This window comes from Hypanus sabinus, chromosome 27 (assembly GCF_030144855.1).
Source record: "Hypanus sabinus isolate sHypSab1 chromosome 27, sHypSab1.hap1, whole genome shotgun sequence".
Classification (NCBI taxonomy): domain Eukaryota; kingdom Metazoa; phylum Chordata; class Chondrichthyes; order Myliobatiformes; family Dasyatidae; genus Hypanus; species Hypanus sabinus.
Window position 1 is genome coordinate 3,981,529 of NC_082732.1, and position 25,910 is coordinate 4,007,438.

At 39.0% G+C, this 25,910-nt stretch overlaps 1 protein-coding gene across 1 annotated transcript in view; it reads right to left on the reverse strand.

Annotated features, from left to right (window-relative positions):
• The window catches only part of LOC132381897 (mucin-2-like), a 141,491-nt gene that overhangs the window by 52,066 nt on the left and 63,515 nt on the right, over window positions 1-25,910 (reverse strand). Inside the window, exons 10-20 of the mRNA XM_059951608.1 lie at window positions 25,016-25,039; window positions 24,362-24,385; window positions 22,904-22,927; window positions 22,271-22,294; window positions 19,329-19,352; window positions 18,035-18,058; window positions 10,371-10,394; window positions 8,986-9,129; window positions 7,764-7,787; window positions 2,319-2,342; window positions 770-793 (exon numbers count right to left, since the gene is read on the reverse strand). Of these exons, the coding sequence (XP_059807591.1) occupies window positions 770-793; window positions 2,319-2,342; window positions 7,764-7,787; window positions 8,986-9,129; window positions 10,371-10,394; window positions 18,035-18,058; window positions 19,329-19,352; window positions 22,271-22,294; window positions 22,904-22,927; window positions 24,362-24,385; window positions 25,016-25,039 (384 nt within the window). The remainder of the gene's footprint in view (window positions 1-769; window positions 794-2,318; window positions 2,343-7,763; window positions 7,788-8,985; window positions 9,130-10,370; window positions 10,395-18,034; window positions 18,059-19,328; window positions 19,353-22,270; window positions 22,295-22,903; window positions 22,928-24,361; window positions 24,386-25,015; window positions 25,040-25,910) is intronic.

The window sequence follows — 25,910 nt, forward strand, 5'->3', positions numbered from 1 at the left end:
CTCGGCGTCTTGGACCTCCAAAAGTGGCCCATAGCAGGGGTGAGTAATAGGTTTGTGTCCTTGGGTAGAAGGAGATGACTTATTAACTTCAAACTTTCTGCATTTTCACCCAAAGAGTTGAACTACACGTGTATGTAATGAGAGCTGTATAACTCATCTCCTTCATTCTTAGGCCAAGAACTTATCAATCACCCCTGCTGTGGACCACTTGGAGGTCCTAGAGGCTCTCAATACATGCACTCTTTGAGTGATAATGCAGAACCTTTGAAGTTAATAACTCACCTCCTTCCGCCTTAGGCCACTAGCTTATCAATCACCCTGCTGTGGACCACTTCTACAAGGATGGATCCATATGCTCCACGACTGCTGGACTAAATGTGTACATGGAGGAGGGGACTATGTTGAAAAATAAATCTGCTGGGTTTTCAAAAATTGACTCCTTCTACCTTAGGCCACAAACTGATCAATCACCCCTCGCAGTTCACAAAATGTTGCTTTCAAACAGCAGTCAGTTAAAGTAACCACTTGGAAACGGCGAAAGGGGAATGAAACGGAATCGGAGCCCACTTGACTCATGAAATTCCTGCTCTGTATGACACAGACTGGTTGATGATCTAAATGCATCCAATCTTTGCAGAAGGAAAATTTGTAGCTGAGTTTCACATTAATTATAATCAAGGAGCTCTCTTCAAATACAAATGATGAGGCTTGGAAGAGCCTTTTTACTGCAGTCATAGTTACACGTTTAGAATAGGAAGGATATACTCACCTGGAGTTGTGGTAGGAGCAGTACCTTAAAGCAGAAAAAAAGAAGTTCAGTTAATTATAATTTGGAAATTATTATCTGTTTATATATGCCAATCATCACACATCCGTAATGCGGGAGAAAGCAACATGTAGAACAAGCTGGAGGAACTCAGCAGGTCGGGCAGCATCCATGGAAACCAGCAGTCAACGTCGCACCCAGAAACACTGTCTGCGCGTTTCCACGGATGCTGCCCGACCTGCTCAGTTCCTCCAGCTTGTTGTACGTGGTTCCTTATCCCGAGCATCTTCAGTGCACTTTGTGTTCATAACGTGGGGGAGTCTTTTCTCTATCCATAAGGGCATCAATGTCACCCACGGCACCACAAAACAGGAGTGGGAGTAAGGCATTCATAATGCCAAAGAATTGTACAGTAAGGTGTGTTCAAGATAGCAGTTACTCAAATTTTGGACAATAAGGATGTGAGCATTGTTAGCTATAGGAAGAACGAGGCAGAGTGAATGATCAACTTTGAAGACATTAAATCAGCTGACAGTCAAGCATTTCTTTTCAGATATGTTCTGAAATTAGTAATCACCATTGGGCCCTTCAGTATTGAAGCTGCTGACTGACATGGATAATAAGAATTACATTAATATGAAATGCATTTTCTGATGGTACTCATCTGCAGTCTTTAGAAGCAGAGTATACTTGCAGAGATATATTTGGTATCAGAATGCATTATATCAAGTTGCATATCAGAGCGTAATGTGTTACGCAATCTCTGATGAGCTGTTAAGTTTCCCTAACCCATCTAATCCAATGGTGGCTACTGACAAGAATGATATCCACTCAACTCCAGACCCGATCCTGACCCCTTCACACGTGCTTCCTATACCCTCTCCTCAATAAACCTCCGATTTTTGTTATTATCAGCTTATCATCAGTATCACAATTGTCATACAAAAGAATGTATACTTTTTTTTTGATTTCTACTGAATTTAGAATTCCTGCTTGCTAATGATATGAAAATTTCACATTGTTGTCTTTGTTCCTTACAGGAAAATTTTGTTCCTGAGTTCTGACTAGTTTGCCTCCAAATGCCTCGTTTAGGTCAGATGTGGATGAACCCAATAACCGATTCTCCATTTGTTCCCTTCTTGGCTGTTTCCTCGTGCTACTGTGACTAGCTTTTCCACTGTGTGTCACTTTCTCATGATTTCAGTCTTCACCTGATACTGATTGTTACTAAAACAATGCTAAATAGGATCGATTTGTGACCAGTGTCCACTACAAATTTGTTCACTGTAAATTCCAATCACCAAGCAATACACAGTTCCCCAACATCCCTTAGCATTTCAATGGCCTAAATATATTCCTTCTGAATACAACCTTTGAGTTCTCAAAGACTGGCAAATACAAGTAGCAATTACTGTTTGCTAAGAAGACCCACTCTCTCTTTCAAGGCTATTAAAGTTAAAAAAACTCTTCAAACTAGGTACGATGTTGTTCGATGGAGTTTTTGAACTGCAGTTAAAATTTGCAACATTTAGGGTTTGAGGGATGTACTCACTGGGTGCTGCAGTAGAACTAGAACCTAAAAGCAGAAAAACCCAACTTATTAAATTAGAATGTGAAAAGCATTGATAGTTATTAATGGTCAACTATTACACTGCTAAACCGTAGAGTCCTCACATCACACAGCAAGTTCACCATTTACCTCGGGCCACTAATCCAGAAAGGAGGTTAAACATTCTTGCTGCAAAAGCATGGTCAAATAAGGCTTCCTTAATGTTGGGGTGACTAGATTCCTGGACCACATGACCACTTTGGAGTTAAATCAATTTACACCCTCATTCTATCCCATCCCAGCCATGGGGAATTTTGTAAATATGTCTGCATGTTCTACAAGGATGCACATACAAGAGGTGATTGATAAGTTTGTGGCCTAAGATAGAAGGAGTCAATTTTTGAAAACCTAGCACATTTATTTTTCCTACATTTGTACACTTATTCCAGCGGTCACGGAACATTCCAATCCCTTCTTTGTAGAAGTCAGCGTCTTGGACCTACAGTAGTGGTCCACAGTAGGGGTGGTTGATCAGTTCGTTGCCTTGGGTAGAAGGAGATGACTTATTAACTTCAAACTTTCTGCATTTTCACTGAAAGAGTTGAACTGCACGTGCATGTAACGAGAGCTGCATAACTCATCTCCTTCCACCTTAGGCCAAGAACTTATCAACCACCCCTGCTGTGGACCACATGGAGGTCCATGTTGCTCTCATTATATGCACTCTTCGAGTGTAAATGCAGAAAGTTTTAAGTTAATAACTCTCCTCTTTCTACCTTAGGCCACTAGCTTATCAATCACCCTGCTGTGGACCACTTTTACAAAGAAGGGATCCATATCGAAGGTAATTTCTTCAGCAGTTTGAATGGGGCACGATTGCACAAGCGCATCAAAGTTGGTCCATGAGGCAGTGGGAGAATTTAAAAAGGAAGCAGATTAATGGAGCGGGTGATGTAGTAGCAGGCGATGGAGTAGTGGGAGACAGAGTAGGAAGGCTTTGGCTCGAGAGGCTTCGGCGAGCAGAGGCTGAGGACGAGCTTCACTCCAAGTGAGGTAAGGCCAGGTAATTACCTTTAATTAATTTAATTACCTTAGGAGTAGGTAATGGAGGCAGCAGTTAGGGCAGTTGAGTGCTCTGTCTGCAGTATGTGGGAAGTCAGAGTGAGCACAGCTGTCCCTGATGACTACACCTGTAAAAGGTGCATCCAGCTGCAGCTCCTGACAAACCATGTTAGGGAACTGGAGCTGGAGCTGGATGAACTTTGGATCATCCGGAAGATAGAGGCAGAAATAAACAGGAGTTACAGGGAGATAGTCACCCCTAGGAATCAGGAGACAAGTAGCTGGTTGACTGTCAGGAGAGAGAAGGGGAATAGACAGAATGAGCAGTGCACCCCTGTGGCCATTCCCATCAACAATAAGTATACCATTTTGGACACTGTTGGTGGGTATGACCTACCAGGTACAAGTTACAGTGGTTGCATCTCTGGCAATGAGACTGGAAACCTCAGCTCAGAAGGGAAGTAGGGAAAAGAGAAGAGCAGTAGTGATAGGGGATTCGATAGTTAGGCGGACAGATCGTAAGTTCAGTGGAAGAGATCGAGAATCCTGGATGGTCTGTTGCCTCCCTGGTTCCAGAGTCCGCGATATCTCGGAACCAGTTCTCAGTATTTTTTAGAGAGAGGGTGAGCAGCCAGATGTCGTGGTCCATGTAGGGACCAATGATGTGGGTAGGAAGAGTGAGGAAGTCCTGAAAGGTGAGTCTAGGGAGTTAGGCGCCAAGTTAAAGGACAGGACCTCCAGGATAACAATCACAGGATTGATACCAGTGCCACGTGAAGGTGGATTTAAAAATAGTAAGATAGCGTAGACAAACATGTGGCTGAAGACATGGTGCAGGAGGGAGGGCTTCCGATTTATAGATAATTGGGCAGTTTTCCAGGGAAGGTGGGACCTGTTCCGGAGGGGTGGTTTACATCGGAACTGGAGGGGGACAAGTATTCTTGCAGGTAGGTTTGCTAGAGAGGCTCCAATGGATTTAAACTAGATACAATGGGGGAGGGGAACCAGAGTGTAGGAACAGATGTATGGGTGAAAGAAGAAAAAGAAGATAGTAAAGTTGTTGGCACCGTTAGTGATAAACAGAGAGTAAGAGGTGGAGAATTTCTTAAGTGCATTTATTTTAATGCTAGGAGCAGTGTAAGAAAGGTGTATGACTCAGAGCATGGATTAATATCTGGAAATATGATGTTGCAGCTATTAGTGAAACATGGTTGCAGGAGGGCAGTGATTGGCAACAAAATATTCCTGGATTTCATTGATTCAAGTGTGATACAATCGGAGGGGCAAAAGGGGGAGGTGTTGCATTGCTTATCAGAGAAAACATTACAGTGGTGCTCTGGCAGGATAGATTAGAAGGCTCCTCTAGGGAGGCTATTTGGGTGGAATTGAGGAATGGGAAAGGTGTAGTAACACTTATAGGGTTGTATTATAGACCACCTAATAGAGAGTGAGAATTGGAGGAGCAAATTTGTAAGGAGATAGCAGATATTTGTAGTAAGCACGGGTTGTGATTGTGGGAGATTTTAATCTTCCGCACATAGATTGGGAAGCCCATACTGTAAGAGGGCTGGATGGTTTGGAGTTTGCAAAATGTGTGCAGGATAGTTTTTTGCAGCAATACATAGAGATACCAACTAGAGAAAAGGCAGTGTTGGATCTCCTGTTAGGGAATGAGATAGGTCAGGTGACGGAGGTGTGTGGTGGGAAGCACGTCAGGTCCAGTGATCACAATGCCATTAGTTTCAATATAATTATGGAGAAGGACAGATCTGGACCCAGGGTTGAGATTTTTGATTGGAGAAAGGCTACCTTTGAGGAGATGCAAAAGGATTTAGAAGGAGTGGACTGGGAAATTTTATTTTATGGGAAAGATGCAAAAGAGAAATGGAGGTTATTTAAAGGTGAAATTTTGAGGGTGCAGAATCTTTATGTTCCTGTTAGGTTGAAAGGAAAGGTCAAAAGTTTGAGAGAGCCATGGTTTTGAAGGGAAATAGGTTCAGAAAAAGAGAGAGATCTACAATAAACATAGACAGCATGGAGTAAATGAGGTGCTCGAGGAATAAAGGAATGTAAAAAGAATCTTAAGATAGAAATTAGAAAAGCTAAAAAAGATAGGTTGATTTGGCAAGTAAGGTGAAAATAAATCCAAAGGGTTTCTACAGTTATATTAATAGAAAAAGGATAGTGAGGGATAAAATTGGTCCCTTAGAGAATCACAGTGGACAGCTATGTGTGGAGCCAAAAGAGATGGGGGAGATTTTGAATAATTTCTTTTCTTCAGTATTCACTCAGGAGAAGGATATTGAATTGTGTAAGGTAATGGAAACAAGTAGGGAAGTTATGGAAACTATGATGATTAAAGAGGAGGAAGTACTGGCACTTTTAAGGAATATAAGAGTGGATAAGTCTCCGGGTCCTGACAGGATATTCCCCACGACCTTGAGGGAAGTTAGTGTAGGGGCTCTGACGGAAATATTTCAAATGTCTTTAGAAACAGGGATGGATTGGTGTATTGCTCATGTTTTTCCATTGTTTAAAAAGGGTTTTAAGAGTAAACCTAGCAATTATAGGTCTGTAAGTTTGACATCAGTGGTAGGCAAATTAATGGAAAGTATTCTTAGAGATGGTATATATAATTATCTGGATAGACAGGGTCTGATTAGGAACAGTCAACATGGATTTGTGTGTGGAATGTCATGTTTGACAAATCTTATTGAATTTTTTGAAGAGGTTACGAGGAAAGTTGATGAGGCTAAAGCAGTGGATGTTGTCTATATGGACTTCAGTAAGGCCTTTGACAAGGTTCCACACGGACAGTTAGTTAGGAAGGTTCAGTTGTTTGGTATTAATATTGAAGTAGTAAAATGGATTCAACAGTGGCTGGATGGGAGATGCCAGAGAGTAGTCATGTATGGCTGTTTGTCAGTTTGGAGGCCGGTGACTAGTGGTGTGCCTCAGGGATCTGTACTGGGTCCAATGTTGTTTGTCACATACATTAATGATCTGGACGATGGGGTGGTAAATTGGATTAGTAAGTATGTAGGTGATACTAAGATAGGTGGCGTTGTGGATAATGAAGTAGGTTTTCAAAGCTTGCAGAGAGATTTAGGCCAGTTTGAAGAGTGGGCTGAAAGGTGGCAGATGAAGTTGAATGCTGATCAATGTGAGGTGCTATATTTTGGTAGGAATAATCCAAATAGGACATAAATAGTAAATGGTAGGGCATTGAAGAATGCAGTAGAACAGAGTGATCTAGGAATAATGGTGCATAGTTCCCTGTAGGTGGAATCTCATGTGGATAGGGTGGTGAAGAAAACTTTTGGTATGCTGGCCTTTATAAATCAGAGCATTGAATATAGGAGTTGGGATGTAATGTGAAAATTGTACAAGACATTGGTGAGGGCAAATTTGGAGTATAGTGTATAGTTCTGGTCACCGAATTTTAGGAAAGATGTCAGCAAAATAGAGAGAGTACAGAGGAGATTTACTAGAATGTTATCTGGGTCTCAGCACCTAAATTACAAAGAAAGGTTGAACAAGTTAGGTCTTTATTCTTCGGAGCGTAGAAGGTTGAGGGGGGACTTGATAAAGGTATTTAAAATTATGAGGGGGATAGATAGAGTTGACATGGATAGGCTTTTTCCATTGAGAGCAGGGGAGACTCAAGCAAGAGGACATGAGTTGAGAGTTAGGGGACAAAAGTTTAGGGGTAACACGACGGGGAACTTCTTTACTCAGAGAGTGGTAGCTGAGTGTAACGAGCTTCCAGTAGAACTGGTAGAGGCAGGTTTGACATTGTCATTTAAAAAAAATTAGATAGGTATATGGACAGGAAAGGAATGGAGGGTTATGTGCTCTGTGCAGGTTGGTGGACTAGGTGAGAGTAAGCGTTCGGCATGTACTAGAAGGGCCGAGATGGCCTGTTTCCGTGCTACAATTGTTTTATGGTTATATGGTTAGATGCTCCATGACTGCTGGAGTAAGTGGGTACATGTAGGAGCGGACTATGTTGAAAAATAAATGAACTAGGTTTTCTAAAATTGACTCCCTCTACCTTAGTTCATGAACTTATCCATCACCCATCGTATTCACTAGCCGTTGCTTACAAATAGCAGTCAGTGAAGGTCAACCGCTTGGAACTGTTGAAAGAGGAACGAAACAGCATTGGAGCTCAGTTGACTCATGAAATTCCTGTTCTGTAATCAACCAGAAAATAACTGACTGGTTGATGATTTAAATGCATCAAATCGATACAGAAGGAAAAGTTGTAGCCATGTTTCACATTAATTTTAATCAAGGAATTCTTGAAATACAAATGATGAGGCTTGACAGAGCCTTTTTACTGCAGTCACAGTTATGCGTTTAGAATAGGAAGGATATACTCACCTGGAGCTGTAGTAGAAGCAGTACCTTAAAGCAGAAAGAAAGAAGTTCAGTTAATTATAATTTGAAAAGTATTATCTGGTTACATACGCCAATCATCACCCGGCCAAAATGTGGGTGAGATTTCTCTCTCCACAAGGGTTTCAATTGTCATGTGTGGAACCACAAAACAGGAGTGGCTAAGGCATTCTCAATCCCAAAGAAATGTATGGTAGGGAGTGTTCAAGACAGCGGTTACTAGAATTTTGGACAATATGGATGTGAGCATTGATAGCTATAGTAAGAGTGTAGCAGTGTGAATGATCAACTCTGAAGATACTAAATCAGCTGACAGTCCAGCTTTTCTCTTCAGACATGTTCTGAAATCTATAATCACCATTCAGTATTGCAGCTACTGACTGATGATGGATAATAATTATAACAGTATCAAATGCATTTTCTGATGGTACTCATCCGCTGTCTTTATAAGCAGAATATACATGCAAAAATATATTTGGTGTCAGAATGCATTACATCAACTTGCATATGAGAGCATAATGTGTTACGCAATCTCTGATGTGCTGTTCAGTTTCTGTAACTCCTCTTGTCCAATGGTGCCTATTGACAAGAGCAATATCCCCTCAACTCCAGAACTGATCCTGACCACTTCACACTTGCTTTGTACACCCTCTCCTCAATAAACCTCCAGCTTTCGATATTAACAGCTTTTCATCAGTATCACTATTGTCATACAAAAGAACGTATACTTTTTTTTTCCATTCCTACTGAATTTAGAACTCTTGTGTCCTAATGATATGAAAATTTCACATAGTTGTCAATTTTACAGGAAAATTGTGTTCCTGATTTCTGACCAGCTTGCCTTCAAATGACTCATATATGTCAGGTGTGGATGAACCCAGTAACAGATTTCCCATATCTTTTTTCCTCAGCTGTTTCCTCATGCTACTGTGGCAGCCTTTTCCCCTGTTTATCACCGTCTCATGATTTCAGTCTTCACCTGAAACTGATCGTTAATAAAAAAAATGCTAAACCTTATCGATTTGCAACCAGTGTCCACTAAAAATTTGTTCACTGCAAATTCCAATCACCAAGCAAGACATAGTTCCGCAACTTCCCTTAGCATAGCAATGACCTAAATATATTGCTTCTGAATATATATTACTTCTGGGAGTCCACAAAGACTGGCAATTACAAGTAGCAATTATTGTTTGCTAAGGAGACCCACTCTCTCTTTCAAGGCTATTAGAGTCAAGAAAACTCTTCAAACTAGACAAGATATTGTTTGATGGAGCTTTTGAACCACAGTTAAAATTTGCAATATTTAGGATTTGAGGGATGTACTCACTGGGAGCTGCAGTAGAACTAGAACCTAAAAGCAGAAAAAGTCAATTTATTTAATTAGAATTTGAAAAGCATTGATAGTTATTAAAGGTCAACTATTACACTGCTAAACTGTGGAGTCCTCACATCACACAGCAGGTTCAGCATTTCCCTCGGGCCACTATCCAGACAGGAGATTGAACATTCTTGCTGCAAAAGCATGGTCAAATAAAGCTTCCTTAAGGTTGGGATGACTAGATTCCTGGACTACATGATGACTTTGGAGTTAAATGAATTTTCAACCTCATTCTATCTCATCCCAGTCCCGGGGAATTTTGTAAATATGTCTGCATAAAGCATGTTCTACAAGGATGCACATACGAGGGGAGATTGATAAGTTCATGGCCTAAGGTAGAAGGAGTCAATTTTAGAAAACCTAGCACATTTATTTTTCCTACATTTGTACACTTAGTCCAGCAGTCATGGAGAATTTGGATCCCTTCTTTGTTAAACTTGACGTCTTGGACCTCCAGAGGTGGTCTGCAGCAGGGGTGATTGATAAGTTTGTGTCCATAGGTAGAAGGAGATGACTTATTAACTTCAAACTTTCTGCATTTTCACTCAAAGAGTTGAACTGCAAGTGCACGTAACAAGAGCGGTATAACTCACCTCCTTCCAGTTTGGGCCAAGAACTTATCAATCATCCCTGCTGTGGACCACCTGGAGGTCCCAGAGGCTCTCAATACATGTATTCTTTGAGTGATAACGCAGAAAGTTTTAAGTTAATAACCACCTCCTTCTACCTTAGGCCACTAACTTATCAATCACCCTGCTGTGGACCACTTCTACAAAGAAGGGATTCATATGCTCCATGACTGCAGGAATAAGTGTGTACATGTAGGAGGGGAGTATGTTGAAAAATAAATGTGCTGGGTTTTCTAAAATTGACTCCCTCTACCTTAGTTCACGAACTTATCAATCACCCCTCGTAGTTCACTAGACGTTGCTTTCAAACAGCAGTCATTGAAAGTTAACCACTTGGAACTGGTGAAACGTGAATAAAACAGCATCAGAGTCCACTTTACTCATGAAATTCCTGCTCTGTATGACCCAGAAAATAACTGACTGGTTGGTGATCTAAATGCATCCAATCTTTGCAGAAGGAAAATTTGTAGCTGTGTTGCACATTAATTATAATCAAGGAACTCTCGAAATACAAACGATGAGGCTTGACAGAGCCTTTTTACTGCAGTCTCAGTTACGCGTTTAGAATAGGAAGGATATACTCACCTGGAGTGGTAGTAGAAGCAGTACCTTAAAGCAGAAAGAAAAAACTTCAGTTAATTATAATTTGAAAACCATTATCTGGTTATATATGTCAATCATCACCCGGCCATAATGTGGGTGAGTCTTCTCTCTCCAGAAGAGTTTCAATTGTCACGTGCGGTACCACAAAACTGGAGTGGGAGTAAGGCATTCTCAATCCCAAAGAATTGTATGGTAGGGAGTGTTCAAGACAATGGTTACTAGAATTTTGGACAATATGGATGTGAGCATTGATAGCTATAGTAAGAGTTTGGCAATATGAATGATCAACTCTGAAGATACTAAATCGGCTGACAATCCAGCTTTTCTCTTCAGACATGTTCTGAAATCAATAATCACCATTCAGTATCGCAGCTACTGACCGATGATTGATAATAATTACATTAATATTAAATGCATTTTCTGATGGTACTCATCTGTTGTCTATGTAAGCAGAACATACATACAGAAATATATTTGGTATCAGAATGCATTACATCAGCTTGTATATGAGAGCATAATGTGTTACACAATCTCTGATGTGCTGTTCAGTTTCCGTAACTCAACTTGTCCAATGGTGGCTATTGACAAGAGCAGGATCAGAGCTGATCCTGACCCCTTCACACATGCTTTGTACACCCTCTCCTCAATAAACCTCCACCTTTCAATATTAACAGCTTATCATCTGTACAGGTAGTCCCCGAGTTACGAACGTACGACTTACGGACAACTTGTACTTACGAACTGAGGAAGGAGAACGCTGTCTGCCATTTTAAGTCAGATCGCGACACCGTCCGCTATTTTAAGTTGTTGCCATTGACACTGTGTATTTTGTATTTGTAAACTGTGTAAACTTTGTATTTGGCTTAAATTTTTCTTAATAAAATCACCCTTACCCCACCCCCCGTTCCCCGTTACAGTCGGCTGGTGGCGCCATAATATCAGCGCCGGGCTCGAGAATGAAGGTTCCTGAGTTCGGTCTAGTGACAGACCGCTCCTGTGCCAGTTTGATGTTGATCCATTGACTCCCATCCCAAACGTGCCGGGTTGATGACCAGCTCACAACTCGACCTCGTAATAAAAAAACGCTGCCACCTCCAGTTTAAATTCCCACGTAGAATATTGTGGAGGATCAAATACCCAAACCCAGCACAGCCCCCACTTGTCGCCTGTCCCAGTGCTGTGGAGTTTAGGACCTGGGGAATTCAGTGCGATGGTCCTTAGGACCCAGCAAGCCTCAGGAGCTGGCGCAGCTCGGGACCCGCCGCTTGCAGTGTTTCTGTTCCATTGACAGGAAGCGATCATGATTGAAAATAAAGTGGAAATAATAAAGCATTTGGAAAGAGGTGAAACGTCATCGGTCATTGGAAAAGCTTTAGGCTACAGTTGGTCAATGATCGGAACAATTTTAAAGGATAAAGTGAGAATAATGGAGCATGTGAAAGAACTCCATCTTCTCTCAAAATCGAATTGAGGATCAAAAGTTCTACTTCTAATTTTTTCCAAACTAAGACATAACATCACTTGAGAAAACCATTCAATTAAAGTAGGAGAAAAAATATCTTCCCATTTTAATAAAATAGCCCTTCTTTCTAGTAGTGTAATAAATGTAATTACATGTTGATCTGAAGATGAGATACCCTGAATATGATGCGGAACTATTCCAAATAGAACAGTCAATCTATTAGGTTGTAAATTAATTTTCAGAGCTTTGGAAATTGTAGAAAATAAAGAATTCCAAAATGATTTTAATGAACATGACCAGAACACGTGACAAAGTAGCTCCTTCAGTTTTACATCTATCGCAGTAGTTATCTATACTAGGAAATATTTTAGATAGTCTTTCCTTTGTTAAGTAATAACGGTGTACAATTTTAAATTGAATTAAACAATGGTTGGCACATACAGAGGAAGAATTTACGTTTTTCAAAAGTTGAAGCCAACCTTCATTAACAAAGGTCATATTATGTTCTCTCTCCAAATCTTGTTTAATCTTTAGTGATAGGTTCTCTTTTTGTAACAAAAATAAATTATAAATTCTGCCTTTCACTAAGGGCAGAACCTTTATAAATGGAACCTTTCACTAAGGGATTCAATTTTAAAATCATATCCAACAAATCAGATTCTTGTAAATATGGAAACTTAGGTAAATATTGTTGCAAAAATGTGTAACCTGAAAATATTGCAAAAATGTGTATGAGCGAGAGAAAATTTATTAACTCTTTAAAAGTCATCAATCGACCATCACAAAATAAATCTGTAAAAGAATGAATTCCTTTATTTTTCCATAGAAGAAAAATGGGGTCAGTTGTTGAAGGTTTAAATGAAAAGTTTTGATATAAAAAACTAGACAACTTAAATTGTTTAAAATTAAAAAAAAGAAATTGAACCCAAATCCATAGGGATTATTTAGTAATCGGATAGAGATTTAAATTTGGAATTTTAGAGAGCTGTAAAGGTAATGGAGCTCCTAAAATTGAAGTTAAGTAAAATTGTTTAACAGCTTTTAATTCCAAATCAACCCATAATGATTTTTGGTTCTTATCAAGCCAATATAACCAAAAAACATAATTGTCTAATATTCACAGCCCAATAATACAGTCTTAAATTAGGAAGTGCAAGTCCACCATCTTTTTTAGATTTTTGGAAATGATACTTATTAATTCTTGGTCTCTTGTTGTTCCAAATAAAGAAAGAAATAACAGAGTCAATTTGATCAAAAATTTTTAGTTAAAAAGATTGGTATATTTTGGAAAATATATAAAAATCTAGGTAAAATCATCATTTTCACAGCTTGGATATGACCTAATAAAGAGAGAGTAAGTGGATTCCATCTTGAAAATAGTTGTTTCATGGAGTCCATTAAAGGAACTATATTCCCTTTATAGAGATCTTTATATTTTTTAGTAATTATAATACCTAAATATCTAAATGCGTTAACAATTCTAAAAGGAATATCATTATATATACTAACAGGGACACTTAAATGAAACAATCCACTTTTATTCAAGTTAAGTTTATATCCTGAAAATTTACCAAAATCTTTAAGTGTTTCCAAAAGATTAGGAATTGATTCCTCAAGATTTGAAATAAAAACTAAAAGACCATCTACATAAAGAGAAATCTTATGTATTGTTCCATTCATAGAGATACCGTGAATATTTTTAGCTTCACGTAGTGTTATAGCTAAAGGCTCCAATACAAGATTAAATAATAAAGGACTTGATGGACATCCCTGTCTAGTGCTACAAGAAAGTGAGAAAAAAGACCTGCAATTATTAGTAATGACCATGGCAATAGGATTCTTATTTGTCATTTGAATCCATCTATTGAAATTATTACCAAAACCAAATTTTTCTAATACTTTAAACAAATAAGGCCACTCAACTCCATCAAATGCCTTTTTTGAATCGAGAGAGATAACACATTGAGGTTGCTTAGATAATGATGAATATATAATGTTCATCAATCTCCGAACGTTAGAAAGAATAATGGCCTTTAATAAAGCCCGTTTGATATTTTCCAGGCAATTAGCCATTATTTTAGAGAGAATTTTTGCATCCACATTTAATAGCAAAATAGGTCTATATGATGAACATTCACCAGGATCTTTATCTTTTTTAAGAATTAAGGAAATAGATAAAAAACACAAAATGCTGGCAGAACTCAGCAGGCCAGGTAGCATCAGGAGGAGGTCGTGACGACATTTCGGGCCGAAACCCTTCATCAGGAAATAGATACTTCATAGAAAGAAGAAGGTAAATTACCCTTCTCAAAGGATTCATGAAATATTTCCCAAAGATATGGAGAAAGCAATCTTTCAAATTTTTTGTAAAATCCCACTGAATAACCATCAAGTACAGGAGCTTTACCTGATTGCATTGATAAAATAGCTTTCTGAATTTCATGCTCGGTAATTGGAGCATCAAGCATCTGTTGATCTTCAACAGAAATTTGTGGAAATTTAATCTTACGTAAAAAAGCCTTTATTTTGGAGGAATTTGCAGGAAATTGAGATCTATAAAGATCAGAGAAAAAATCTTGAAAATAATTATTTCCTCATGATTACTTTTTATATTTCCATTATTTTTACAAATCCTTAAGATTTGTCTTTTAGCTCTAGCTGCCCTTAATTGAGAAGCTAAGAGCTTATTATTTTTATCCCCCAAAATATAAAATTGACTTTTCAATTTAAGCAAATTTCCTTCAATAGGAAATGTTAGTAATAAATTACACTGTGATTGTAATCTACTCTTCTTTTAAACGAAACAACATTTGGAGAGATTGCACTGATGGTTTCTAATTCTTTAATTTGTTTAGAGATTTTATCTAATTCCATTCTTGTTTGTTTCTTCAGTTTAGCTATATACGAAATAATTTTACCATGTAGATAAGCTTTTAATGCATCCTAAATTACTAACTTAGAGATGTTTCCTATACTATTAAAGAGAAAAAACTCTTTTATCTGAGCTTTGATAAACTCAACAAATTCTGAACTTTGTAATAGATGTCTGGAAAACGCCAAAATGGTCTGGTAAAAACAACATCTTTCAGTTCAAATATTAAGTCTAAAGGAGCATGATCAGAGATAGCGATCACATCATACTCACATTTCTGAACATTGAATAAAAGTCGAGGGTCAACTATAAAATAGTCAATTCTCGAATATTTATTATGAACATGTGAGAAAAAGGAATATTCTCTATCACTAGGGTGCATATGCCTTCAGACCTCAATTAAACAGTAATCAATTAAAAAGGAATTAATAAGTGATGCAGAATGATTACGGAGTTGATATTTGGATGATGACTTATCCATTAAAGGATTTAGACAAGTATTAAAATCACCACCCATTAATAGCATATATTCATTTAAATCAGGTAATAGAGCAAAACAGTTTTAAAAAATGAGGGATCATCAACATTTGGTCCATAAATATTAACCAAAACCATTTTCCTATTACAAATTATTCCTTTAACAATTAAAAATCTACCATTAATATCAGCTATAATATCCTTCCAATTAAAAGGAATATTGGAATCAATAAAAATAGAGACACCTCTAGTTTTACTCTGGGAGTTTGCATGAAACTGAGGATCTTTCCAAAATTTAAAAAATCCATTTTTATCACATAACCTGATATGCGTCTCTTGAGCAAAGATTGTATCAGGCTGGAATCAGTTAATAACTTTAAATGTTTTCTTACACTTAATAGGATGATTCCAACTTTGAACATTCAAAGTTAAAACATTTAACTGTTTAGATGTCATCATGGAACTTTGTATCTAAAAAGAATAGTTAGATGCATGTCAGGATAGGGTAGTCGAAAATGGCGGAGATGAACAACAATAAAAGTAATTGGCGTATGCTCTGGGATTCCACAATGGGGAGAAAATGAAAAAAAATCCCACCCAAACTACAAAACCCAGAAACAAGTTCCTATCAATCGACACAAGCCCCAAGAAAAGCATAGATGCAAATACAAACTCTGCCTACTTAAGTCAAAAAAAGAGAAAGAAAAAAAATCTCTGTCTCCCTCTACCGAACATAAAACTCATTACAGTCGACATATATCTCAATATAATTAACTTGGAAGTAAAGTGCTTTTCCTGTAAAACAAAATGACCTTCAATTGAAAGTAACCTTCATAACATTAGATAAGGGAAGAAAAACACATCCAAAACAATTCTTGAAATATTTGCACAGAAGAAAAAAATCACCATCTTTAAATTGTCCAGTCTATCTTTAAAACATAAGGAAATCCAAATAATTACTTTAAAAAATCTTTACAAAAACAGACGAACAAAAAAACCCATTAATTAATTTCTCCTGATGAAAGGTTTTGGCCAGAAACGTTGTCACTACCTCCTCCCATAGATGCTGTCTGGCCTGCTGAGTTCTGCCAGCATTTTGTGTTTTCATTAATTAATTTAAATGCTGCAGAAAAAAAATTCTAAATGGTTCAAACTGTCTATCAACAGTTCTCCCTTCTTCAGACTTCTGTAACCATCAGATTTTCCAATCTCATCACTCTTTACACCATGGGACAATCAAGCCATTAGAGATCATTTAAGCTTGAGGCTTCAGACTCGTCATCGGATGCGTCGGATAAAGAATTAATAGAAGTTAGTGGCTCGACTGGATCATCAAAAATATGAAAGCCAGACTTTTTGACAAAAAGCCTTAATTTCGCGGGATAATGAGCTTTTTTTCATACACTGATTTCATAACGATGCAAATCCAGCATGCTTCTTAACAATTTCGCATGGAAAATCTTCAAAAAAGCGGATGTCTGAATTCTGATACTGAAAAGTCTTTTTCTTTCTTCTCGCAAGCTTAATAATACAGTCTTTGTCTCTGAAATGGAGAAAATGCACAACAATATGTGTGCTTTTACCTTGATCCAAAAATTTTAAAGTGCCGATTCTGTGTGCCATTTCGATATCTGAAGGCTGTAAACAAACCTCCGGAAATAAAGACAAATACTTTTGCGAAATAATCCAGTGTGTCGGCCAATTCTGATTTCTCTTTTAATCCAACAATTCAAATATTATTCCGACGTGATCAAGCTTCGAAATCAATGATCCGTAGTTGGGCTTTGTCCAAATGAGAAGAAAGGTCCGCAGCATTTTGACTAACTTCATTAAGATCGAGGCTCAAAGAGTCAACTTTTCCTTCGAATTTCTCTTTTAGTTGAGTTATCTCAATGCTGATATTGCTGATTTGAGATTCTAGTCTCTTTACCCAGGGGGGTTCCTCCGAGAATTCGTCAGCTTTCTTGGGCTTTCCATTGCCCGGGTCCGGATTTCTTTTGGCACTTCTGAGAGTAGCCATAATTAAAACTGTTATTCTACAGATCCGACTGAATAAAATTAAAATTTCAAAGTTTAAGTCGGAAAAGTGAGAGATTAAAGGCGGACAAGAAGCGACTGTGTCTTACATGTCAGTAAACGGGAGGCGGAGTCTCAAATCCGACTTAAAGACGGACTCAGGAACGGAACTCGTACGTAACCCAGGGACTGCCATTTGTCACAATTGTCATACAAAAGAATGTATACTTTTTTTTTATTCCTACTGTACTTAGAACTCTTGTGTCCTAATGATATGGAAATTTTGCATAGTTGTCTTTGTTCCTTACAGGAAAATTGTGTTTGAGTTCTTTGCCTTCAAATGACTCGTATATATCAGGTGTGGATGAATCCAGTAACAGATTCCCCATATCTTTCCTCCTCAGCTGTTTCCTCATGCTTCTGTGACTAGCTTTTCCCCTGTGTGTCACTTGCTCATGATTTCAGTCTTTACCTGAAACTGATTTTACTAAAACAATGCTAAATCTGACCAATTTGTGACGACTGTCCACTAAAAAGTTTTTCACTGCAAATTCCAATCACCAAGCAAGCAATCACCAAATTTCCCTAACTTCCCTTAGCATAGCAATGAACTAAATATATTCCTTCTGAATGAAACCTGGGAGTTCACAAAGACTGGCAATTACAAGTAGCAATTATTGTTTGCTAAGGAGACCCACTCTCTCTTTCAAGGCTATTAAAGTAAAAAAAAACTTTTCAAACTAGACAAGATGTTGTTCGATGGAGCTTTTGAACCGCAGTTGAAATTTGCAATATTTAGGATTTGAGGGATGTACTCACTGGGAGCTGCAGTAGAACTAGAACCTAAAAGCAGAAAAACCCAACTTATTAAATTAGAATTTGAAAAGCATTGATAGTTATTAAAGTTCAACTATTACACTGCTAAACTGTGGTGTCCTCATATCACACAGCAGGTTCACAATTTACCTCGGGCACTAAACCACCAGAGAGGAGGTTAAACATTCTTGCTGCAAAAGCACAGTCAAATAAGACTTCTTTGAGGTTGGGGTGACTAGATTCCTGGACTACATGATTACTTTGGAGTTAAATGAATTTGCAACCTCATTCTATCCCACCCCAGCCATGGGGAATTTTGTAAATATGTCTGCATAAAGCATGTTCTACAAGGATGCACATACGAGGGGAGATTGATAAGTTCATGGCCTAAGGTAGAAGGAGTCAATTTTAGAAAACCTAGCACATTTATTTTTCAAAATAGTCCTCTTCAACTAGCCTTTCTGAGAGCAGGTCAGTGAGACTAGGTGAGAGTAAGCGTTTCGGCACGGACTAAAATGGCAGAGATGGCGTGTTTCCATGCTGTAATTGTTATATGGTTATACAGTAGTAGTATTCAATTTTAGAAAACCTAGCATATTTATTTTTCCTACATTTACACTCTTAGTCAAGTGGTCATGGTGCATTCGGATCCCTTCTTTGTAGAAGTTGGCTTCTTGGACCTCCAGAAGTAGTCCACAGCATGGGTGATTGATAAGTTTGTGTCCTTAGGTAGAAGGAGATGACTTATTAACTTCAAACTTTCTGCATTTTCACTTAAAGAGTTGAACTGCACGTGTATGTAACGAGAGCTATATAACTCATCTCCTTCCACTTTTGGCCACAAACTTATCAATCACCCCTGCTGTGGGCCACCTGGAGGTCCAAGACGCTCTTGTTACATGGACGTTATAGTTCAATTCTTTGAGTAATAATGCAGAAAGTTTGAAGTTAATAACTCAGCTCCTTCTACTTTAGGCCACTAACTTATCAATCACCCCTTGTAGTTCACTAGACGTTGCTTTCAAGCAGCACTCAGTGGAAGTTAACCAGTTGTAACTGGTGAAAGGGTAATGAAACGGCATTGGAGCCCACTTGACTCATGAAATTATTGCTCTGTACTGACCCAGAAATTAACTGAATGGTTGAAAATCTAAATGCATCCAATTGTTTCAAAAGGAAAAGTTGTAACTGTGTTTCATGTTAATTATAATCAGGGAGCTCTTGAAAAATACAAAATGATAAGGACTTTTTTACTGCAGTCAAAGTTACATTTTTAGAATAGAAAGGGTATACTCACCTGGAGTTGTAGTAGAAGCAGTACCTTAAAGCAGAAAGAAAGAAGTTCAGTTAATTATAATTTGAAAATTATCTGTTTATATATGTCAATCATCACCCGGCCATAATGTGGGAGATTCCTCTCTCTCCACAAGGGCTTCAAATGTCACCCACGGCACCACAAAACTGGAGTGGGTATAATGCATTCTCAATCCCAAAAAATTGCAGGAGTGCTCATGACAAGGGTTTCTCAAATTTTGGACAATATGGAAGTGAACATAGGTAGCTATAGTAAGAGGGTGGCAGAGTGAATGATTGCCTCTGAAGACATTAAATCAGCTAACAGACCAGCATTTCTTTTCAGACTTGTTCTGAAATTATTAATCACCATTGGCCCATTCAACATTGCAGCTCCTGACTGAATATGGATAATAAGATTTACATTAATATGAAATTCATTTTCTGATGGTACTCATCTGCTGTCTATATAAGCAGAATATACATGCAGAAATATATTTGTTATCAGAATGCATTACATCGTTGCATGTTAGAGCGTAATGTAGTGGTTGCCAACCCGTCGATCGCGATCGACTAGTTAATCTTTGAGACTTTCTCAGTAGATCCCGAAAAAAAAAGAAAAATAAATACACAAATACTGTTGAGAGATTGTTTCCGGGTTGCAGGGTTTTAGTTCAGTTCTTTCTGCCCAGTGCGCATGTGCGTAGCTCCCCCGTACTACACAGTGTACTTCAGTGGTCCCCAACCACTGGGCCGCGAGGAAACGATAGGAGTCAGCTGCACCTTTCTTCATTCCCTGTCATGCCAACTGTTGAACTTGAACTCATGCGAGGTCATCAGTCGCCTAAACGCCATGACACCCTCACGTCAGGAATTGCTGGTTGGCCTCCTGCGGCCAGTGGGAAGTGCCATTGCTACTGGCCCGGAGCGCAGACAGATGGGCGCTGCCTCTAAAGCAGTTCAGCACACCTAATGCTCGTGGTGAACTCAGTGCTAAAATATTCTCAGACGATCTAACTCAGGCTCAGCGTTTCGTAAGAATCAGAGCAGCTACCTTGCTGCGATCTATTGAAACAAACTTTGTTGGCCGATAGATCCTATGGTGGGGGAAGGTGGGCGCCCTGTCGCACTGCTTGCTCCATCGCACTCTCTGGATTGTGACTGCCGTAACCCTGCACAGGGACCTCTGGCCCTGACCTTGTCCTCTCACCCGACGCACGACCAATTGCACCTGGCCAAGGCAGCTGGCGGCGGGTGGGCAGGAGGCTGGAGCTTGGACCTGCAGGCTGTCTAATGAGGCAATGAAGCACTCAAAACTGCTTCGGTACCCTGAGTCCAAGCACACAGCAATTAGAGACAAACCCATTGAGTTTTCTCAGTGGAAAAAACGTGAGAAAGCGGGACAGAAGCTAAATTCCGAGAGCCATGAAAACAAAATTGCAGAATAGACTGGACATAGGGAACCTGCTTCGAGTATCGCTGTATTCCCGTCGTGTTTAACAACCACCTCTCCCCCCGCCCCAACCGTCGGCTGGTCCGCAAGAATACTGACAATATTAAACTGGTCCATGGTGCAAAAATAGGGTGGGTACCCCTGGTGTTCATACATTATTTCTAATTCCAGGTTGCGGGTTTCTACTTCTGGTCTTTTCTGCCCCGGTGTGCATGTGTGTAACTAATTGATCTGGGGTCGATCTTGCCTTTCACTAAGGCAAGATAGGGGATCTTGGGTTTAAAAAGGTTGGTGACCACTAGCGTAATGTGTTACGCAATCTCTGATGTGCTGTTCAGTTTCCCTAACTTGTCTTGTCCAATGGTGGCTACTGACAAGAACAATATCCCCTCAACTCCAGAACTGATCCTGACCCCTTCACATGTGTTTGTACACCCTCCCCTCAATAAACCTCCAGCTTTCATTATTATCACTGGATTGTCAGTACCAGAAGTGTTGTATAAAAGAACATATGCTGCTTTTTTGCTTTTACTGAATTTAGAATTCTTACATAGAAATTTAGAATTCTTACATAGAAACATAGAAAACCTACAGCATAATACAGGTCCTTCAGCCCACAAATTTGTGCCGAACGTGTCCCTAACTTAGAAATTACTAGGCTTACCTATAGCCCTATATTTTTCTAAGCTCCATGTACCTACCCAAAAGTCTCTTAAAAGATCCTATCGTATCCGTCTCCACCACTGTTGCCAGCAGCCCATTCCACACACTCACCACTCTCTGAGTAAAAATCTTACCCCTGGCATCTCCTCTGTACCTATTCCCCAGCACCTTAAACCTGTGTCCTCTTGTGGCAACCATTTCAGCCCTGGGAGAAAGCTTCTGACTATCCACATGATCAATGCCTCTCATCATCTTATACACATCTCATACATGTTCTAACGTTATGAAAATTTCTCAAATTTATCTTTGTTCCTCACAGGAAAGTTTTGTTCCTGAGTTCTGACCAGCTTGCCTTCAAATGACTCGCACATGTCAGATGTGGATGAACCCAATGACAGCTCCTCCATATCTTCTCTCCTCAGCTGCTTCTTCGTGCTGCTGTTGCTAGCCTTTACCCCTGTCTGTCAGTTTCTCCTGACTTCAGTCTTGCCCTGAAACTGATCGTTACTATACGATCGCTAATTCTGATGGTTTTGCAATCACTGTTCACAAAAAAGTTGTGCACCGAAACTCCACAAACCAAAGAAGACATAGTTCCCTTACTTCCCTTAGCACAGCAATGACCTAACAATTTTACTTCTGAATGAAAATTGGAAATCCTCAGGGACTGGCAATTACAAGCAGCAATTATTGTTTGCTAAGAAGACCGACTCTGTGTTTCAGGTTCATTAAAGTCAAGAATCTCTTCAAATCAGACGTGAAGTTATTCGATGGAGTTTTTGAACTGTAGTTCAAGTTTGCAATATTTAGTATGGGAAGGATATACTCACTGGGAGCTGTAGTAGAACTAGTACCTAAAAGCAGAAAGAAACAATTTATTTAATTATAATCTGAAAACCACTGCAAGTTATTAACGGTTAACTATTACACCGCTAAACTAAAATTAGCATTCCTCTCAGGGGCCAAAATCCAGAGTGGAGGTTATACAATCTTGCTGCCAAAACATGGTCAAATAAGGTTTGTTCAAGGTTGGGCTGACTAGTTTCTTGGACTACCTGACCACTTTGGAGTTAAATGTCTTTGCATCCTCATTCTGTCACATGCCACCCACGGGGAATTTTCTGAATATGCCTTCATAAAGCATGTTACAAGGTTGTATACATATCACTAAATATTTCTTTCAAACAGCAGTTAGTCAATGTTAACCACTTGGAACTGGTGATAAGGAAACGGAATAGTATTGGAGCCCACTTGATTCGTGAAATTACTGTGCCTACTGACCCAGAAAATGAAGGACTAGTAGATGATCTAAATGTACCTAACTTTTTTTCAGCAGGAAAAGTTGTAGCTGTGTTTCATGTTAATAACAATCACGGAGCTCTTAAAATACAAACAATGAGGCTTGATAGAGCCTTTTTACTGCAGTTAAAGTTATGCTTTTAGAATAGGATGGATATACTCACCCGGAGTTGTACTGGAAGTAGTACCTAAAAGCAGAAACAAAAAAATTCTATTAATTATAATTTGAAGATTATTGAGAATTTATATATGACAATCATCATCCGGCCAACAAGTGGAAGAGTCCTCTCTTCTATAAGGACTTCAAATAACCCCAAGGCACCACAAAACTGGAGTGGCTATAAGGCATTCTGAATCCAAAAGAAGGGTATGAGAAGGACTGACTAGATTTTTGGACACTATGGAAGTGAGAATTGATAGCTCTAGTAAGAGGGTCTGAGAGTCACTGATCGGCTCTGAAGGCATTAAAGCAGCTGACATCCAGCTGTTCTTTTCAGTCTTATGTTCTGAACTCTATAATGACCATTGCTCCATTCTGTTTTGCAGCTACTGACTGAAGATGGGAAATAAGAATTACATTCAGATCTCTTGATAGCTTCTTATGCTCCTTCTCTGCTTCATTTTCTGTGAGAGCGCAAACTGCCTTCAGTTGGTAAGCACTTATGCATACTTGCTTTCGCTTTATGACAGAATTAAGAACTTGTTTCTTCCAACGATATAAAAACTTCCCATACTCTCACAGGGAATTCTGTAGATATGTCTAGCTAAAGAATGTTGCACTTGGCTGCTTATTGTGTTGATCATTAGTCACCCTTGTTTGGGGAAGATTAAATTTGCATCTTTTTGATCCAGTCTTCTTAATTGTCCAATTGTTGCTGCAATCTTCATTATTATAAGTATGAGCTATGGAGATGAGCAGACAACACTATTACTCCCTTTAAAGTTGAGTCAGTTCTATTTGAGACCAGTGGACAATAGCTGAGCCAATTTTCATGAAAGACCATTAAAAACATCTAAGACCACAAAACTTTTATTTTGATGTTGACTCAATGAGTCTGCTGTCAGTGCTATTTTTAACAGTTTGTTGATGGATGACATTGAGCACTTCAGCCGTTCCAATTCCTACCAAATACAGTTTTGAGAGTCCTGAACTGCCAGACTTTTTCAGTATTACAATGCTTAATTGTAATATGAAGGTCTGTTAGGTCAAGTCACTAAATATTAATCGTTATCAGTCCCTCTCTCAGGGACTTCTGTAGATATGTCTACATAATGCACATTGCACCTGGTAGCACATGGGTCTGGTGAGGTTCTTTTCAAGCAGCAGTCAATCTCACCCACTTGGACCTGGCAATAGGTGAAGGCAACAGCATGAGATGTCACTAGACAATTGTGATTCCTGACATAGACTGATGTAGATAATGAAGGACAGGTAAAAAAGATGATTGAAATACATCTATTTGCTTCAGAAGAAAGTGTCTTACGACCATATTGTTGTTAAGTTATAACTGCATTTCAGGTTTATTAACATTAAGCAGCCAAACTAGCCACGGTGTTGCTTGATGGAGCTTTTGTACTGTAGTCAAAATTTGCACTATTTAGAATGGGAAGGATATACTCACTGGAAACTGTAGTGGAACTTGCACCTAAAAGCAGAAAGATAATAATTCATTTAATTATACCTTGAAAAGTATTGACAGTTATTAAAGATCAACCATCACCCAGCCAGGCCTTGGAGGAGTCCTCACATCATAGAAGAGGTTTAACAGTCAGCTCAGGTGCCACAAATCCGGAGTAGAGGTTATGCATTCTTGCTCCGAAAGCACAGTCAATTAAGGAGTATTAAAGGTTGGTGTGACTATATTTTTGGACTATGTGACCACTTTGGAATTTAAATGTGTTAGGAATTGCATTCTATCCCATCCCTCACACAAGGAATTTTGAAAATATGTCCATATTTAGCATATTTTGCAAGATAGCACATAGGTCACTCAAAGTTGCTTTTAAAAAGCAGTCAATCTAAATTAAACACTTGGAACTTGAGATACGGGAATAAAACAACATGGGAGACCAGTGACCCACTGCAGTTCCTCGACCAGACTGATGCAGAGATTGAAGGACTGGTTCATGATCTGAATGTTTCAGAAGGAAAAATTGTTGCTGTGTTTCAATCTAACTTTAATCAAGGGGCTCTTAAAACATAGATGACGAGGTTGAATGGATCACTTTTACTGTAGTCAAAGTTGATGCCATTAGAATAGGAAGGATATACTCACCTGTAGTTGTTGTAGATGTGGTACCTAAAAGTGGAAACGAAACAATTCAGTTAATCATAATTTGAAAAGTATTGAGAGTTTAGATACATCAATCATCACCCAATTGATATGAAGTCATCTCTTGGCATGGGCATCATCAGTCATTTGAGGCACCACAAAAGTGGAGTGGGTGCAAGGCATTGTCAGTTTCATAGGACTGTAAAATAAGGTGCTTTCAAGACTGGGGCTACTTGAATTTTTGGACAATATGGTTTTGGCATAGATAGCTATGGTAAGAGGGTGGGAGAGTAAATGTTTGGCTCTGAACACATTAAATCAACTGACTGTTCAATCCTTCTTCCAAGGCTTATCAATGACTAATATTGCCCAACTCGTGTTTTGCAGCTACTGACTGAGAATGGGAAATAATTACATTAATACTCAACAGACATTCTGGAGGTACTCATCTGCTGTCTAGGTTGAGCACAATAGACATGCAATGATATTTTGTGTCAAAATGCATCACATCATAAAATCAGAGCTCATGGCATTGGGGGCAGGGTTTCAACATGGATAGAAAACTGGTTGGCAGATAGAAAGCAAAGGGTAGCAGTGAATGGGTGTTTCTCGGACTGGCTGGAGGTGACTAGTGGGGTACCACAGGGCTCTGTATTGGGACCACAGCTCTTTACGATTTATGTCAACGATTTAGATGAGGGCATTGAAAACTATATCAGCAAGTTTGCTGATGATACTAAACTGGGTGGCAGTGTGACATGCGAAGAGGACATTAGAAGAATACAGGGAGACTTGGATAGGCTGGGTGAGTGGGCAGATACTTGGCAGATGTCATTCAATGTGAATAAATGTGAAGTTATCCACTTTGGAAGCAGGAACAAGAGGGCAGAGTATTGTC